The sequence below is a fragment of the Protobothrops mucrosquamatus genome, unplaced genomic scaffold (assembly GCF_001527695.2).
Source record: "Protobothrops mucrosquamatus isolate PMUCROS unplaced genomic scaffold, P.Mucros_1.0 scaffold2027, whole genome shotgun sequence".
Taxonomy (NCBI): Eukaryota; Metazoa; Chordata; class Lepidosauria; order Squamata; family Viperidae; genus Protobothrops; species Protobothrops mucrosquamatus.
Window position 1 is genome coordinate 1 of NW_015388137.1, and position 18,505 is coordinate 18,505.

An 18,505-nucleotide genomic window follows, 5' to 3' on the forward strand; every position below is an offset into this window, starting at 1 on the left:
CCAAATTAATTGAGGTTAATTCTATCAATATTGGTTCTTAAGATGTGCTGAAGATCAGAATACAAAATTGAGCAGCAATTCTGTTTTGAATAGGCTGTTGATTACAGATGTAAGAATGCCCAATATTTTGAAAAGATTGGATGGGGATAATAGCTCTCCAGACTAAACAAACAAATGAAATATTTGTGGTTTGGAAATCAACCTCATATTGAAAGATACACAGACACATTTCTTCAGTAATTTCATATGCATTCCATCTCTTAATGGGACGTCTTTGATCTGTCCTTTAATTGATTTTAATCTATAGATCTGCAATGCATTACAAAATATCTGGAAGACATATAAGGATGCAAAAAATATTTGTTTACTTATTGAATTGTATGCTAGCCTTAAAGATATGGAGAACTACAAACCTGTTATGGAAATTGGCATCTGAGAAGATACATTACTGACTATAGCTATAGTTTTATTATATCTGCCTGTCTGCCAATATAGTTTACTAATTGACATAAAATAAAATAGGTAAAAGTTTACTGCCCCGAAGCTATTTAATTAAAATGAAGCTGATCAAAGCATTTACATTATGCTCCTCAATGGTAAAATTTAGCCAAGTTGATTGGAAAATCTGAACTGCAAGAAAAGGCAATCATATGAAGCTTCTAAATGGCCTATAAAGACAAGACTAAACAATGGATGGGACTCTTAAGGGAAATCTTATTTAATACTGGCCTATGTACATTTACAGTCTCCTGAATTCTCCATAAACCTCTGAAGGATGTTTAACAAGGTTTGACAATTAGAAGGGAAGGCACTACCCGGCCTCCTGCTAGCCTGGTCTGGCAGAGGACAAAAGGCCTACAGCAATCCCTCCTCTGTGAGGAATTGGAGGCGGCAAAACCTGAGAGAGGGGGAGAGAAACGCAGCAGCAGCAGCAACAGAGAGAATTTGAGCCAGAGAGCTCTCCGATATCTGAAGCTGAGAGGCCAGCTGAGAGGAGCAGACAAGACAGAGCACCTGAGCTGACCGGAAAGCTGAACAGCAGGCCTGACCAGAGCAGAGATGAGCATTGAAGGACAGAAGGGAGCCAGCAAAGAAAATAACAAGAGGCCAGAGCAGCGAGCAACAGAAGTGAAGGCAACAATTAAGTTTGAGGTCCCAATAGGAAGGGAGAAAAGACCCCTCAGTAAAGAACAAAAAGGAATTGGAGCTCAAAAACTTTTAAAAAAATAGAGTGTCCAGCAAGTGTCTTAAACTTCAAAAGAGCTGACTTTAACAAACTCAGAGAAAACCTAGGAAAGATCCCATGGATGAAAATCCTAAAGGGGAAAACAACCCAAGAAGCATGGGAAACTCTGAAAAATGCGATCGTAAAAGCCCAGTCCAGCACAATACCACTGAAAAAGAAAAAAAAGAAATTCAAGAAGAAACCAAAATGGCTGCACAAAGATTTTTCTGACAAACTGAAAGACAAAAAGGACAAATACAAAAAAATGGGAAGATGGGCACATAACTAAGGCCAATTATCAGCAGACAACCAGAACATGCAAAGATGAAGTCAGGAAAGCAAAGGCTCAGAACGAACAAAGACTTGCAACAGAAATCAACTGTAGGTCCACTAAAGAGAGAAGATGGGAAGGAAATAACAGGCAACAGGGAGAAAGCAGAGCTGCTTAACTAATACTTTGCATCAGTTTTCACACAAAAAGAAACTATAGCCCAACTTATAAAAAAAAGCCACTGCAAAAGACAAACTAGAATCAAAAATTAAAATAAGAAAGAAAATGGTAAGAGAACACTTATCCGACCTTGACGAATATAAATCACTGGGACCCGACAGATTACATCCCAGAGTTCTGAAGGAGCTGGCAGATGTTATCTCAGAATTATTGCACCACATCTTTCATAAATCCTAGAGCACCGGGAAGTACCCAAGGATTGGAAAAGGGCTGATGTGGTTCCCATCTTCAAGAAAGGGAAAAAACGGACCCAGGAAACTACAGACTAATCAGTTTAACATCAATACCTGGGAAGATCCTTTAAAAGATAATCAAAAAACAGATCTGCGAACAACTAGAAGCAAACAAAGTTATAACTAGTAGCCAGCATGGGTTTGTTAAAAACAGATCATGCCAAACCAATCTTATTTCATTTTTTGATAAAGTGACTAAACTAGTAGACCAGCAAAATGCTGTGGACGTAGTATATTTAGATTTCAGTAAAGCATTTGATTAAGTAGACCACAACCTACTCCTTGGTAAGCTAGAAAAAGGTGGAATAGACAACATCACCACCAGATGGATCTGTAGCTGGCTGGCAAACCGTACTCAACGAGTAGTCCTCAATGGCACCACATCCACATGGAGAGAAGCAGTGGGGTACCACAAGGTTCCGTCTTAGGCTCAGTATTTTTCAATATCTTCATCAATGACTTAGATGAGAGAATTGAAGGGGAACTCACCAAACTGAGCAACCAACACCCCAGAAGACAAACTCAGGATCCAAAAAGATCTTGACAAACTTCAACAATGGGCCCTATCCAACAAAATGAATTTCAATGTGGAAAAAAGCAAAGTTTTACATTTAGGCAGGAAAAATAAAGGTACAAGTACAGATTGGGCAAGACCTGGCTTAAAAACAGTATCTGCGAGAGGGACCTTGGAGTCCTAGTGGATGATCACTTGACTATAGCCAGCAGTGTGCAGCAGCAGCCAAAATAGCTAATACAATCCTGGGTTATATACGTAAACAGAAACATAGAATCAAGATCACGCGAAGTATTAGTACTGCTTTATAAAACCCTAGTAAGACCCCCACCTGGAATACTGCAGCCAATTCTGGTCACCATATCACAAAAAAGATGTTGAGAGTTTGGAAAAAATTCAGAGAAGAGCAACTAAGATGATCAAAGGCCTGGAGACTAAAACATACAAAGAACTGCTGCAGGACTTAGGTTTGGCTAGTCTAAAAAAAAGAAGAAATAGGAGAGACATGATAGCAGTATTCCAGAGGGAAGGACGAGAAACAATGGTTGGAAACTGATCAAATAGAAAAGCAACCTGGAATTAAGGAGAAACTTCCTGACAGTAAGGACAATTAACCAGTGGAACAGCTTGCCTCTAGAAATCATGGGCGCTCCATCACTGGAGATTTTTAAGAAGAGGCTGGACAGTCACTTGTCTGAGATGGTATAGGTTCTCCTGCTTGAGCAGGGGGCTAGACTAGAAGATCTCCAAAGTCCCTTCCAGTTCTATTCTATTCTAAACACTGATAAGAAAATTCACTTCTGAAGCAATGACTCAGACATCTATGCTTTGAATCTTCTTCTTAAAATGGACATAAGCCTCTGTGGAGCAACTGATATGGAAGCCATCAGCCAATTTGACGTAACTAGTGAGGCGGTCAACAGACAAAGAAAACCTCTGTGGATTATGTCATCCAGCCACATATCATTAAGAGGAACACAGGAAAATACTATCACAGGCATTCTGTAGACGTGAACTGCTGATGCTCTGGATGGCTGCAAATGGGTAATTGTGGAGTGGTCATCACAACTGCCAGAAAGAGGAAATGAGATAGCAGTCTTGACCTTCTACTGGAAATGTGATGAAATCTATTGACTCCCAGAAATGGTTTGTTTTTACTGAAGCTCCCAACTAGAGTGGCACCTAGCATAGTTTTGAGCAACGAGGGTCAGTTCAGAAACTATTTCTAATTATTTCTTCCTCTGAGATGGCACATGAAAAAACCCTGCCCTACTTTCCCACCCTGAACTCTATAGGGCGTTATATTATTGTTGTTGTTGGCCACACTTTCAGCCAAGCATTTTGACTGGATTTGGCATTTTTGTCCTCCTATCAAGTCCTTCCCAAAGACCTGGGATAGGCAGATGTTGTTACTTAATAATATCAAACGGATTGTTGCGGGATGTAAGCTGTTCCATGTAAAGCTGCCTTTTGTAACTGACTGGTGATGATTTTGTCAATGCCAATGGTACTCAAGTGATGTTTCAGATGTTTTGGAATTGGACTATTTCTATTGTCATTATCTTTGCTTTTTTTGCCACAGCCATTCTTCTTGCAGGTTATTATATTTTGTGATTTTTCCCAGTTCTTTCTCTTTAGTTCTGTCTCCAAGTATTGCAACATTCGCTTTCCAGACATTGTCATCTTTCTTAACAATAATTAAGTCTCAGGTGTTATTTCTCAGATGTTTGTCTGTTTGAATTTTAAAGTCCCAGAGCTCTTTAGTGTCTTCATTTTCTATTAACTTTTATATCTTGTGGTCCAGGAATAGATCTTATTCGTAAGCAAGCAGTATTTCTTGCATATATCTAATGTTCCATTGTTGCTACTTTGTCATGTTTTTGTTTATAGACAGTCTGTGTGATCTTCTTGCGGCAGCTATCTGGGTGGTCCACTGTTTCTTCAGCTTCTTTGCAGAGATGGCATTTGCTGTCTGTTGCTGACTTCTCTGCTCTGCTCTTATATGCATTTACTCTTAAGGCTTCATTTTTGTGTAGCCAGAACTGGTTCCTTTATCTCTATGTCTTTCTTATTGACCATTGTTAAGTTTGGGGGTATTATTATTTTACATTTTACATTATTTTACTTAAAAACAGTAACTGAGAGGGACCTTGGAGTCCTAGTGGACGATCACTTGACTATGAGCCAGCAGTGTGCAGCAGCAGCCAAAAAAGCTAATACAATCCTGGGTTGTATAAACAGAGGCATAGAATCAAGATCACACGAAGTATTAGTGCTGCTTTATAAAACCCTAGTGAGGCCACACCTGGAATACTGCAGCCAATTTTGGTCACCATATCACAAAAAAGATGTTGAGAGTTTGGAAAAAATTCAGAGAAGAGCAACTAAGATGATCAAAGGCCTGGAGACTAAAACATACAAAGAACTGCTGCAGGACTTAGGTTTGGCTAGTCTAAAAAAAAGAAGAAATAGGGGAGACATGATAGCAGTATTCCAGTATTTGAGGGGCTGCCACAAAGAAAAGGGGGGTCACATTATTCACCAAAGCACCAGAGGGCAGAACAAGAAACAATGGTTGAAAACTGATCAAATAGAGAAGCAACCAGGAATTAAGGAGAAACTTCCTGACAGTGAGGACAATTAACCAGTGGAACAGCTTGCCTTTAGAAATCATGGGCGCTCCATCACTGGAGATTGTTAAGAAGAGGCTAGACAGTCACTTGTCTGAGATGGTATAGGTCAGTGGTGGCGAACCTATGGCACGGGTGCCAGAGGCGGCACTCAGAGCCCTCTCTGTGGGCACACATGCCGTTGCCCCAGCCCCACACTCCCCGTGGCCCCCTCCTCACAAGCAGCCCCCCCAGAGGAGAGTCATCCTGGGCGCAGCCTGCGTGGAGCAGTGCAGCCAAGGACATGGCAGCCGGGCAGCGGGGACAAGACTCCGCCCTCATGCCCCATCACGTACAGATGATGCTGTGGGGTGCGGACAGAAGGCGTGGCAGCCATGACACTGCTGGGCCGCCTGGGCGATCTTTTGTGGCAGGCCATGGAGGTGGTGGGTGGCCATGCGGGCAAGAGAGGTGGAGGCGGGGCAGGGACGAGGTGGTTTTTGGGCACTCGATCTCTAAAAGGTTCGCCATCACTGGTATAGGTTCTCCTGCTTGAGCAGGGGGCTGGACTAGAAGACCTCCAAGGTCCCTTCCAGCTCTGTTCTATTCTATTCTATTCTATTCTATTCTATTCTATTCTATTCTATTCTATTCTATTCTATTCTAATTCTAATTCTAATTCTACATTTAATTAATCTAGGTATCCTCAGAGCTAAAACCGATGATCACTGAAATTTGTATTAGAGTTCATATTAAATTGACTATTGTATTCAAGTTTTAATGTTCATTTCTGTCCAGCAGTTTCACTGCCTTAAAATATCCATAAAAATCAGTAATGTTAATACTTCACTGAGTGGTAAATGTTTTATGAAATGTTTAAGTTATTGGTCTCTTCTCCAATGCGATTCCTATAGCTCCACTCTCTGTCTTACACACTCACTCTCATTCAAGTTTAATACTATAAAAATACATGGGGAGTAACACACAAAAATTATATTCAAATGAAAGCACAAATTACCCCAGCCTAAGGCTTGCTGAAAAAAATCAACGTTATAATACTTTCCTGAAAGTGAGGAGGAACGGGGCCAAATAGATTTTAGAAGGGGTGGGAGCAGTGTCAGGATCTAGTCTGACACAAAGTCCAAATCCCCACTGGATGGAAATTGCTCTGTTATAGAGACCAATTTCTACAAGAAGTACACAGACAAAAGAGAAAGGCCTTGTTCAGCAATAAAAACCAAAGAAAGCTTGAATACGAATGTATAGGGTACGTTTTGACCTTCACCTTCACCTCTGCTAAGTGTCAAATGTTGAAGGATACATATGTCCTACTGGCACATTCTTGAACACGATCAGTCTGATAAAGATCATGTGTAGCACAAGAGGTCAAACTTTGGATGACTAGAAGCTACTTCAATAATCACAGGGGGCACAGGATTCCTCCACCCCTTTTTTTGGATTACAGGGTAAAGCACGCTTTTTAAAACTATAGGAGATGACCAGACTGAGCATGAGGGAGGGGGTCAAATGCATCGTCAGTCATGCCTGCGTGACCACAAGAGATTTAAGTCCAGCCCACCTTGAATGCCTTTCTCAATTCCTGCTGATTTCCCTTGATCCTTAGTAGCTCAGATTCTTGTAGAGAGCTTAAGTTTGCAATAAATCTTTATATTCATTTGAACTGCCTGAATCTCCTGATTTCCCCAGTGTTTGACAAAAAAAAATAATTTAAAAGCTCTTTTGCTTCTGCTTTCTTCCTCAAAATGGTAAACTAGGATACATGTCCAAAAATGTACTACAGTCCTGGGGTAAGGGTGTATAACCTGAGGGGGCAATAAAAGGATCAATTTGGTTCTGGAACTCAGGTTGCCTATTCCTGATAGAGAAGGCTAATGGAAAGGGATAGGGCAAGCATATATGGAACATACTTGGGATAGGGGTGGCATACCCAAACCCTGTTGTTTACATCCTTATATATATCCAATTGCAGGGCTTCTCAAACAGGCAAAAGAAGGGCATGGCCTTGAATGAGGAATACATGTGTTTTAATATAAACAACGCTTACAAAATCTATTGGTCAGAGTTGAATCAGCAATATTCTGCAGAGGCCAAACAGGGGTTGGTTCCCTGTTTAAGCAATTTCAGGATGAGCTTCATTTGTTATTCTATGAAGAAAGTCCTTTTTCTTGAACTATCCCATTGGCCAAACAAATTTAACTTGCAGTATTTCCTTTTTTTAAAAATAGTTCATGTTACGTATTACTGTAAAAATATCATATTAAATCCAATTTCATTTTTTTTATTTTTAACATCCAGATCAAAAATGCTAAAGCACTAATGCAGAATAATCTAATTAATGTAATGTTATTAAACCGGGAAAGAGAAATCCCATGCTGTTTGGGAAAAAAGTGGCAGGGTGGGTGGAATAATAAGATGAAAGTATTCATCACAGCAGAAAAAAAAAATATGGATGCTGTTTTTCTGTTTTCTGTACTTTAAGCCAAAGCACATCATTCTTAAGCAACAATGCATTTAAAGATGATGGCAAGCCCCAGCAGGTGGCTTAGGAATTCACATTTTAATTAAGTCTTTTCTTTCAAAATGCAAAGCACAACTCTTGGCAAAAAAAAGAGAGATCCTTTTTAGTATGCTACATACCTTTCTAAGCACTGCAAGGAGCCTCAAGAAATGGATAGGACCACGAGCAGGAAAAAATATTGCTGCAAGGTATTATTGTAAAATAGTATCAGCAAGAGAGATAATGAATTCAATGACCCTAGGATTTTTCTGCACATCTGATTCTAGATTGCACTTTTTAGTTCAAATAAGCATAGGCCTGCCAAAGCCAATTAACTACTGATTTTGATCAAGGAAAGTGACACATTCATAACCCACAAATATATCTGCTATTCCAAATGAAAGAAGGAAGGGGTGTGGGGGGGAAGACCCTGGTTGATTTCTGTTTGCTATTCTTTAGCTTTCTCAATTATCCAGCATGTATATCAACATTTATCCATTAAGTCTTTTTTTTTGGTACTGATAGGTAGATTACTTCTCTCAATTTGTTGGCTGCTGTATTGTTCTTTGGATTTGCTAGCGTGATTTGCTAGAACCTTGGCTATTTTTGTGTACATATTTCACAGAGCCTTTCAACGTGGTAATGACCAGAGTGCTGATCTAATTTCATCTTTTAGTAGTAAGGATTTTTGGAAATAGAAAACATTTACTAAGGTATGTAGGATATCGATACATTTACTGTACAGTTTTTCAGTAATCCATCTTCAGTATTTTCATCTTCTTTGAATCAGTTACTATCTGTCTATTGGTATCCTCAAATTCCAGTTTGAGACTGGAACGTCCTTCTGAATCCAGAGATCTTTTGGAAGACGTTTCTTGTTTTTCCATAATTCTTTCCCTACCTCTACAGATATCATCGTAATACTGGTTTTTTATCTCTTCTAATTGCTTCTGAAATTCTTTATTAAATTCTTTCCTAAGATCTTAGTCTTTCTTGGTTTTAATTTATCTTTCTGGCATTTCCCAGTTTGTTCTGACATCAAGTTTGCTTTCTTCTGATTTTTGGCCTTCGACAGCCTATCTTTCATGACTTTGATTCACCCCATAGTTCCTTAGTTGCCTCCCAGGAAGTTCAAGATTTTAAATTGATGTTCTCCTTGAAAATGGTGAGTATATGCCCAACATTCAAGTGTGAAACCAGTTGGTTTACTTTTCCATCTTTAGCTTGGCTTGGAAATTGAATCTGAGTGGTTTGTGACCTGTACTACAGCCCTTTATTATTTGAACTGAGTTCTTCCATCTCCTTGTATCAGTATAATTAATTCAATTTTTGTATATTCTGTCTGGAGATGGCCATGTGTATAGGTGTTGTTTTGGTTTTGTTAGATGTTATAGAGTTCTTATTTTATCTGGGGTTTTTTTCTGCCTAAATAACTCCCAGCAAATAAAACTTTGGCAGCATTTGTATTTTGCTTCCTTTGAACTCTCATAATTATGCTCGCATCCTTTCTTTGTTCAGATTGACAGATCCTGTTTAATGACTGGCCTCTATAGCTGGCCTGATCCCAAAAAAATCCACAGGGTAAATAGTTTTTCTAAGGAACTCAACTTTAGGAATATGTGTATGCATGTGCATGTATGAGTATATGTACATATGCGCCATAAAAGACTTCTGTACTAACCTAACTTACTTTTTAAAAATGTACTCGCTGTTATTGCTGCTACTGATTGGTAAAATGTTATTTTCTATTCCTTCTCTCACCTGTGGGGATCACCTCCCATAGCTCCTACTTTGATATAAATCAAAGGCTGTCATTTTATCCAAAGCAGAAAACTAACATGTTTTTATCTTACTCAGCAGGATTGGAAATCAGAATTTAATAAACCTGAATGCAAACACCTCTATTGGTGGCAGAGTAAACAATAATTAAATAAACCAAAAATAAATGTCAGGATTTCATGATCCTTCTAAAATGCCATTGAATGAGGAAGGTTGGGTAGAAAAAGGTAAAATCCTGAAAAGCAGATAATTACATAGATTGGGACAAGAAACAGCATATATTGAGTATATAATAATAGAAAAAAGGATCCAGAATGAAAGCATTAAAGAAGGTCCTCCTTGCCATAAGCCTGACAAAGTGAGAAGAAAAACAGAGTTAAATGTACTTAAGAAGGAAGCCCTGCCTGTGTCTTTTTGTCTGAAAAACAGCAGGAATAGAAGGTGTAATCCGTGAAAGGGCATGAGATAAATTTGATATGTTTCATTCTAGTCACTCTCTTTCTGCTTTCATTCACCCAATGAGTGAAGTATAAATTGCTCAATTTCCAGGGTTATAATACAAACAAATGCAAAAACACAGCGATGTATAGTCTGTTTTTTTAAAAATGGTCCTATCAAGGATTCAGAGGAGCCCATCTCATTTAGTTCTTAATAATCAAAGTCTCTGTATTTCTTTCTTTCTGTCTCCCCCCAATGTTGGCCCCATTAATGTCAGCCAAATCTGTTTAGCAATGCCAATCATCCTAGACCCATATCTGCAGTCCCAAAACTAGACAATCATGCTTGCAGCCAATGAAAATGCACTTCTTTATGCATGTTCCTATGGTTACACTGAAGAGACTGAGGAGTTGCAATACAAAGCTCGGCCTTTTCATCACGGTTTTCTTTTGTTCTTTCTTTCCTATCTGTTCTTTCTGAATCAACATGTGTCAAACATAAAAGAATGTCAAACCTCAAAAGCAATAACTATCTATACCTCTTCTCCATCTCATTCCTGCTGTCAGAAAATCACTAGGTAAGTGGGCCAGATGGATGAGATGAAAGCAACCAGTTATGAAAATAACTGTGATAGAAATAGGTGAGTGGACACATTGCATTGCATCCTAATGCTATTGCTAGGTATATAAAAGGTGGTTCAATTGGGGATCAGTTCTAACACCGATTAGGGCAGTTCACCCCAATATTTAGATTTTGTATTTATATATTGGTTGTTTGGTAGTTGATGTTATGTATGAAAAACCTGCCTCCAGAAGTTGTGAATGCTCCAACATTGGAAGTTTTAAAGAAGAGATTGGACAACCATTTGTCTGAAATGGTATAGGGTTTCCTGCCTGAGCAGGGGGTTGGACTAGATGACCTCCAAGGTCCAACTCTAGTATTATTATTACTGTTGTTGTTATTGTTGTAAAACACCCAGAGTCTCACTGTCTGAGTTGAGCAGCCTTATATCTCTTGAAATACATAAATAAAAAAATTAGAAAACATTGCAATTACACAAGCTGGGCTAAAGAAAGATACGAGTTGAATATGATTAAGGCTGCTAGCCATAAGGATGGAGAAAAGCATTTAAATTAAGTACTTAGTTCCTTACTGATATAAATCTGTGAAGGAATGTAATCTGGATTCCCAGGCAGGAGGGGGTGCATTCTAGAGCAGAGTTCCCCAATCTTTCCAGCTTGGCAGCCTGGAAGGAAAGGGAGCAACAGGGAAATACCCACATTTCCAAGTGACTATCCTTGATATAATGGACTGGATGTTGCCTGATTAAACCACTTCAGCTTCTACTGAGAGACTGATGGTTACTGTACCTGTTTATAGTTTAAACTGATAATTAACTACACGATAAGGTTCTGACAATTGGTTTTGCAATTTTTGCAATTGTGGTGGTATCAGTCTGTCAGTCATAGACAAGATGCACCTATGTGCCTATGCATCTATGTCTGTTTCCACTTTTCCGTATTCAAGTTCCACAATCAGGCTTTGTTATAGAACACTACAAATGAAAATGAAGGCTATGGCCTGATAGTAGAATTAAACATGAACAATCTGGCAAAAAGGAAGATAACTACTGCAGACTGAAAGGATGAAATCACTGGAGGGGAAAGGAATTTGAAACTAATTTATATAAGGAGGAAATGGCCCTAAAGCAATATGCAACCCATCTATCTCCTTTGTTGTGCCCTATAGATCTCAGAAGTCAACTGCTTGTTTTGGCAATGAATACTGAGAAATGACGGCATGGTTTCACATTCCTGGCAGGAAAAAAAAAAGAGAGTTCTGCTTTAAGTTTAGCACATCAAAAACCTAAAAAGGGGCCTATATGCTACACCTCTAAAATAACACCCTGAAATCATAGCCCTGCCCACAAGATGTTTGTCCAACATGTCAAGGTCCCTCCCAATTTTCTTTTTCATTGTGTGAAAAAGAATTTTAATTTCATTAGTTCTATTACTTTGTAATGCAAACAGGTTTACACCATCCAAACTGTAATAAACATACAGCTTTTTCAAGCTGGAAATTACATCTTTCCTTAAGGTTTTCATTCTGAATATAACAAATGTAAGATTCATTTTCTAGATTGTACTCTCTTCCCTGAATACGTTCTAAATGTCTCTTTTTATAAAATGGTCGTATCAATTCTACCGTGTCCATGTTTTATTATTTTATTTTATTGGTTTATTTTCTTATGCATGCGATTATTCTATTGGAAAACAGAAAAGATCTTATTTCTGTTTTATTTTCCCCAAACAGCAAAATCAGATGAGGAATGTTTAAAATCAAAGGTCAAAGAATGAGTTTGCTGGGACCCAAAATCCCTTTGACCCAGCATTTTGCTTTTACAACAAATCTGCATCGCCGTTTGTGAAATTCTCCAGCCAGTGCAAACTTTTCAGTTGTCAGCAAGGATAGGGCAGTTGCCTTTTTTTATAGGCATCTGTCATAAAATACTTTTGGAAATAACATGAAAAGGTCTGACCATCCCTATATAAATCGCTTGTTCAGAATAATATTATTACATTTTGGAGTAGCGTACAGGTAATAACACCCCATCATCACCACCCACCACATCATCCATCCATCCAGCACCCACCACCTCTTGGTTATATAAATTCCCAACATATCCCTACCTGTGATCATCCTCACCTCATCACATGGAGCTATCCTGTGGATAATGTCTTTCAAACATCCAATCATCTTTTCTTCCTGAAAATCATAAGGAAAGGTTTCCGTCCATTCTGTTAATAACTGTAAAATCTTGGGCCCAAATTTTCTGATCCGTGCCTAAAATAGAGGTTAAGGAATGAAAGATGAAAAATTAAGGGAAGTACATCAACAGATAAAGAGAGAGAAAAGGACCTTAATTTAAAATTAAAGCATTTGCAGCATACCTGGAAAGCTTACATATGTGCAATAAACTTAACATGGATGATAAATCTCCTTAGATTAGGTAGGGATGAGTGAATCATTCAACTTCCCGTCTGGGTTAATTTTGTAGTAATTTATAATCACATTTCAGTTCATTTTTCCATTAATCCATTGGGTTGTTTTTTTTAAAAAAATCTACCTTTTTTTTTATTTAAATCTGCATATATATTCTTTGTGTTGGATTTAGCAAAAATGACATTTCTCAACCATTGCTTCGTTGACTATACCTAATAGTTGTCTGTTCACATTGTACAGCTACCGGTTAGCCTGGAAAGGTTTCGTTTGAATCTAACAACTCGCTGCTGTAAATCAATTTAGTCTTTTTCCTAGTTTTTAATACATTTGTTTGTGATTATGCATGATGCCCTGTCACTTCCAAAATATTTTTAGGAGTCATTTCAGCAAGTTCCCTTTGAAACAGCACACATGCCCATTACAGTAATAGAAACTCTAGATGAGACAGACATTTTCCTTGCTTTGGCCTCCAAATGAAAGGTACCCTTTAATCAAACAAAATTATATTGTATGTATTGAAGCTTCCTGCCTTTTCCACAAAACTGGTCAGTAGAGCTATTTTAGTATTTGGCCAAAATAGGTTTCGAGGGAACTATCACTGGACATAATATAGCAGTTAAAGACTTTTGAAAAGGTCAAGGAAATAGGGTGCACTCTCTCTCCCACTTTGCTCAAGGTGCCTATAAAATACAGTAGTCCTCAACTTATGACAACTGAGTCCAAAATTCATGTTGCTAAGTGAGAAATGTGTTAAGTGAGTTTTGCCTCATTTTACAACTTTTTTTGCCACATTTGTTAAGTGAATCACGGCAGCTTTAAATGAATCTGATTTCCCCATTGACCTAGCTTGTCAGAAGGTTGCAAAAGGTGTTCACATGACCCAAGACCTTGCAACGGTTGTAAATGTGAACCAGCTGTCAAGCATCCGAATGTAAATCACATGACCATGGGGATGTTGCAATGGTTGCAAATGTGAAAAATGGTCATAAGTCACTTTTTTCAGTGCCATTGTAACTTTGAAGTCACTAAGTGAACTGCTGCAAGTTGAGGACTACCTGTATTGATAATCCAGGGCAGATGAAAAAAAAATCCTTAGTATATAGAGAACAAGCATGAAAAAACTCCTATCATAGTGAAACACTTGTTTCTTACCATACTCTGAACAAGGTAATTCAACACATGCCCAAAAGCTACAATGGGTCTTTACACCTTCCTTTGGAAAGCATCACTGCAAATCATGTACCCTTGCAGTACACATCTACATATTTTTCCACTGACTTTAACAGAAAGACAATTTAGCAACTAGTCTATTTTTGCATTTGTTATTATCCTGCTGCATCTTGCTTAGAAGAGAGCTGAATCTTCTCCCTCTCTTGGGGATCTTAGCTGCTGAAAATAAAATTTTCTACCATCTGAATACAGCAGCTTGGTCTGTGTCGCAAGACATAGGGATTTAATGTCTTTATAGGTGTGCAACAATGCAGTCATTTTAGCTATTTATATATTTCATTTATTCTGTTCCAAGATTACATGTACAGGTTTGTATGTCTGCATAAGACAGAAGAAGTGGAGACTGTTAATAAATGAATAATAAAGATCAATAAAATGTTAACAATAAGTGATTTTTGAAGATCTGCTGTTAACATTTTTCTGAGGAATTTAACAACACAGCGAGTCTAAATATGAACAATTATTATAAGATTTGTAGGTTCAGCGTACAAGATTTACTACCACTCTTTATATCAATTCTTATTTTCAGGGGCAGAATTGCCAAATGAGAATGCACAATCTGCCAACCCATTGCATGCAGCTTTATAAAGAAATGTTTCTGCTAACAAAGCACCCTTAACCCTGAAATAGAGTGGCAGGAGGAGAAATGTCTGTAACTATAATTTCAAAGAGCAGTTAAGTCCTCTGGCATTTCAAATACTGCTGCGTGGACCCACTTCTTTAGCTACATAAAGTGAAGGCGGTCCATGGTGCCCTTTCTTGTAAGGCATGCATTTGTCTTTAAAATTCTGCAAGAGAGATTGTTACTTTTGCAGCAGGAGGCAACACAGCAATTCCTCCCAATGTTTTACAAGCACCCCATTAGCTCTTGTAGAGAAGTTCAGCATATGCAGAGAAATAAATTTGGAATAGTTGCACTGTGTTTTTCAAAATGAGACAAGGGACAAGTACCGGTAGTCCTCTACTTACAACCACAATTAAGCCCCAAATTTCTATGGCTAAGCAGTTGTTTAAGTGGGGCTTGCCCCGTTTTATGATCTTTCCTGCCACAGATGTTAAGTGAATCGTTGCAGTTGTTAAGTTAGTAACATGGCTGTAACGTGAATCTGGCTTCCCCATCTGACTATGCTTGTCAGAAGCTCAGAAAAGGCGATCATATGATCCCGGGACACTGCAACAGTCATAAATAAATGCCAATCGCCAAGTGTCTAGATCTTGATCACGTGACCCTGGGGATGCTGCAAGAGTTGTAAGTGTAAAAACAGTCATAAGTCACTTTTTTCAATGTGGTTGTAACTTTGAATGGTCACTAAATGAATGGTTGTAGGTTGAGCACTACCCGTACCTTATTGCTGAAAATGCTAGAAGGGTATTTTAGTCAAAGAGACCAAGCAAATGGGACAATTTCAACATAGGCCTTCTGCACTCCATTAGAACCAGGCTTTACTTTTTGGGGGAGCATGAGGGCTGTACAGAGCAGGGTGACCAAGTAAAATCATCAGGACAGCACTACACCTATTGGGGCAGGAATTTCTGCTTGTTTTTCTTGAGATTTGGGAAGCAGAATTTTGGGTTGAATTTGGTTTAAATACATTAAACCTACTTGAGGGCTTACATTATTATATTGTTTGCACTTCCATTATTAAAATGGCAAGAAACAGTGCAGTAATTTTCAGCAATTACAGTCAAGGGGGGCTCCAACAACTACAGGGGAAAAAAAGGCTGCGTGTGGCTCTGGTTCTCTACATCTGTATCAGACAACTGCAGCCAAACCATTCCCAAATGCATTTATCTGGGCACCAGACAGAGAGCAGTACTTCCAAATATAGATGTATTAGCGTCTAACCATCATGGGTACTGTTTGTGAGCAATTGTATCCTGCTCTGGGGAGTTGACAGTGATGGGTTACCTAAAAAAGGCCGGCTTTTAATCAAAACCTAAGACAAAAGTAGATAAGAAGTGACACAGGAATACCAGCTCATGAAAGAGTACAACTAACTCTTATTCCCTGGCATCCTAAAGGCTCCAAAAAATGAAAGGAACATCACCTGGGAAGATTGAAAGTTAGAAAAGGAGGAAAGAACGATACCTGAATTACAGCTGTTCTTGCTACTTGGAGTTTTGCTGTCAGGCATGGAGGCCCTATTTAAACATGCCAAACCCTTAGGATTACAAAACTCTCCATGGGGACAAAGGGACATATGTAGCAAGGGAAATAGAGAAAACAGGTACAATCGGAAGCTTTCTCCAAATGCACTGTAATAGCAATAGCACTTAGACTTATATACCGCTTCATAATGCTTTACAGCCCTCTCTAAGCATTTTACCGAGTCAGCATATTGCCCTCAACAATCTGAGTCCTCATTTTACCGACCTCGGAAGATGGAAGGCTGAGTCAACCTTGAGGCAGTCAGAATCTAACTCCTGGAAGCGAGCAATGAGTTAGTCTGCTGCACTGCATTCTAACCACTGCGCCACCATGGTTCTTGTTATATTGTAATCCTGTTGTCACACTGTGAATGCTACCCTTACTCATCCTAGCATCTGCAATCATCAAACGTACCAACCTTATCCAGCACTGGGTCATCCAGTTGCTGCTGCTCAATGCACTTGTGACAAACCCGGGAGAGAAGTTCATGTGGTTCAATGAACAGTCTTGAGCTCAGCAGGAATGTGAAGATATAGGCCTTCTGAGGAAAGGAAACAGGAACATTCATCTAACAACAACTGGCTAGAGAACTAAATATGCAAAATTTCTTCTCAAAGGCAGGAGGTTGTTCAGTGGTTTATTCTGAAACAGAATACAGTGGTTGCAATTTCAATCTATCTGGACAGTATATAAACAGGGGACACTGTGTTGGTGTATCTGGTGTGATTTTTTTTAACCAACTTTATTAGATTTTAAAATAAAGAAATAAGAACTAACAAGGATTAATAGTTAAGAAAAATTCTTATTAGAGTTTTTGTTTTCTTTTTGTGACATTTTCTATTGCCTAGATGCTTTTGGGATAGGAGCAGGATATAAATACTATAAAATAAACATATGAACAGACAAGCAAATCAATGGCCATTAGATATAAGTATTAAAAATGGATGGGCAAGATATCTACTTCTCAATACAGGAGTCTTTTAAGAATGATAAATCATGCTATGTTCTGTATAGTATCTTTTCAGAAATTGGGATTATGTTTTGGCTAATACATAGGAATAACATCTAGCTAGTTTACAACTTATTTGCTCTTGGTGGTGTTCCCACTGACACTGGGGACAATAACTATTTAAGATGTTCTCTAGTCAGAGATATTTTTACTAATTTATCATTGTGAATTAGAGTTCCGTGTCATCAAAAACAAACAAAGCCCCTACAGAATAGTGACGCTTGGGAAAGTGCATGCATATTAATTTATATTTCTGGTAAAAAGGTACAAATTTGACACAGAGGCAAGTGGAACAAAAAACATTACTGTACAGGTAGTCCATAACTTATGACCACAATTGAGCTAACATTTCTTTTGCTAAGCAAGACGGTTGCTAAATAAATTTTGCCCCATTTTATAGCCTTTCTTGCCACAATTGTTATCTGAATCACTGCAGTTGTTAACACGATCAAGTGAACTTAGCTTCCCCACTGACTTTGTTTTTCAGAAGGTTGCAAAAGGTGATCACATGACTCCAGGACACAGCATCCATCATAAGTACACACCAGTTTCCAAATGCCCAAATTTTGATCATGTGATCACGGGGATGCGGAAATGGTTGTAAGTGTGAAAAACGGTTTAAGTCATTTTTTTCTCTGTGGTTGTAACTTTGAACGGTCACTAAATGAATGGTTGTAAGTCGAGGACTATCTGTATATTGTAACCTGCGTCAAAAGAAACTTTCCTAATTTAAAAATTGTTGACAGCTTGCAAAAAGTGATGGTCCAATTCATCAGAACAAATGGCAGCTCACAGTAACCAAATATTTACCTCAGGGTAGTAGTCAGCTGTAGGTATAAGGTGTTGAATTAAAGCATCAAGAGATGCTGAGGTAAGGTTCCCATCTTGAAAGATCAGTCCTCCTTCATCATCTTCTTTGGAAGGATGGAGGTGATGAGGGCTGAAGCCACAAGAAGTAAACATGCTGGCAGAGCTCAGTGTTTGGGGCATGCCTTTCTGGAACAAAAGAAGCACAGATAAAATCAGTCAAAGGTACACCCAAAAATTACATCAGAGCCTGGGAATGAATGAGCGAACGAGTGAATGAATGGAAACACTTGCATTTGCAAAACTTCCTGGGACATACTTTCCCACCATTGATATCCCTGACCATGTTTCTCTCAGTCTTAAGCTTCATTGCAGCCCTTTCATCCTGCCGTTCACATGTTATTGGAAAGGTTTTTTGTTGCTGTTGTTGGAAAAGATTCAACCATATTAGGAGTTAAGAAGTGCTGTCTTTTAATAACA

The 18,505-nt window shown here is 38.6% G+C and overlaps 1 protein-coding gene across 1 annotated transcript; it reads right to left on the minus strand.

The window, feature by feature from the left end:
• Positions 1-12,533: 12,533 nt before the first annotated feature.
• Positions 12,534-18,208, minus strand: LOC107294630 (ras-GEF domain-containing family member 1C; the record flags this gene model as incomplete). The annotated part of the gene is made up of 3 exons (XM_015823878.1): positions 18,029-18,208; positions 16,628-16,750; positions 12,534-12,671 (listed from the first exon to the last, which is right to left on the minus strand). Coding segments are annotated over exons 1-3 (441 nt in total), but the record flags the coding sequence as incomplete, so codon positions are not given.
• Positions 18,209-18,505: the final 297 nt, after the last annotated feature.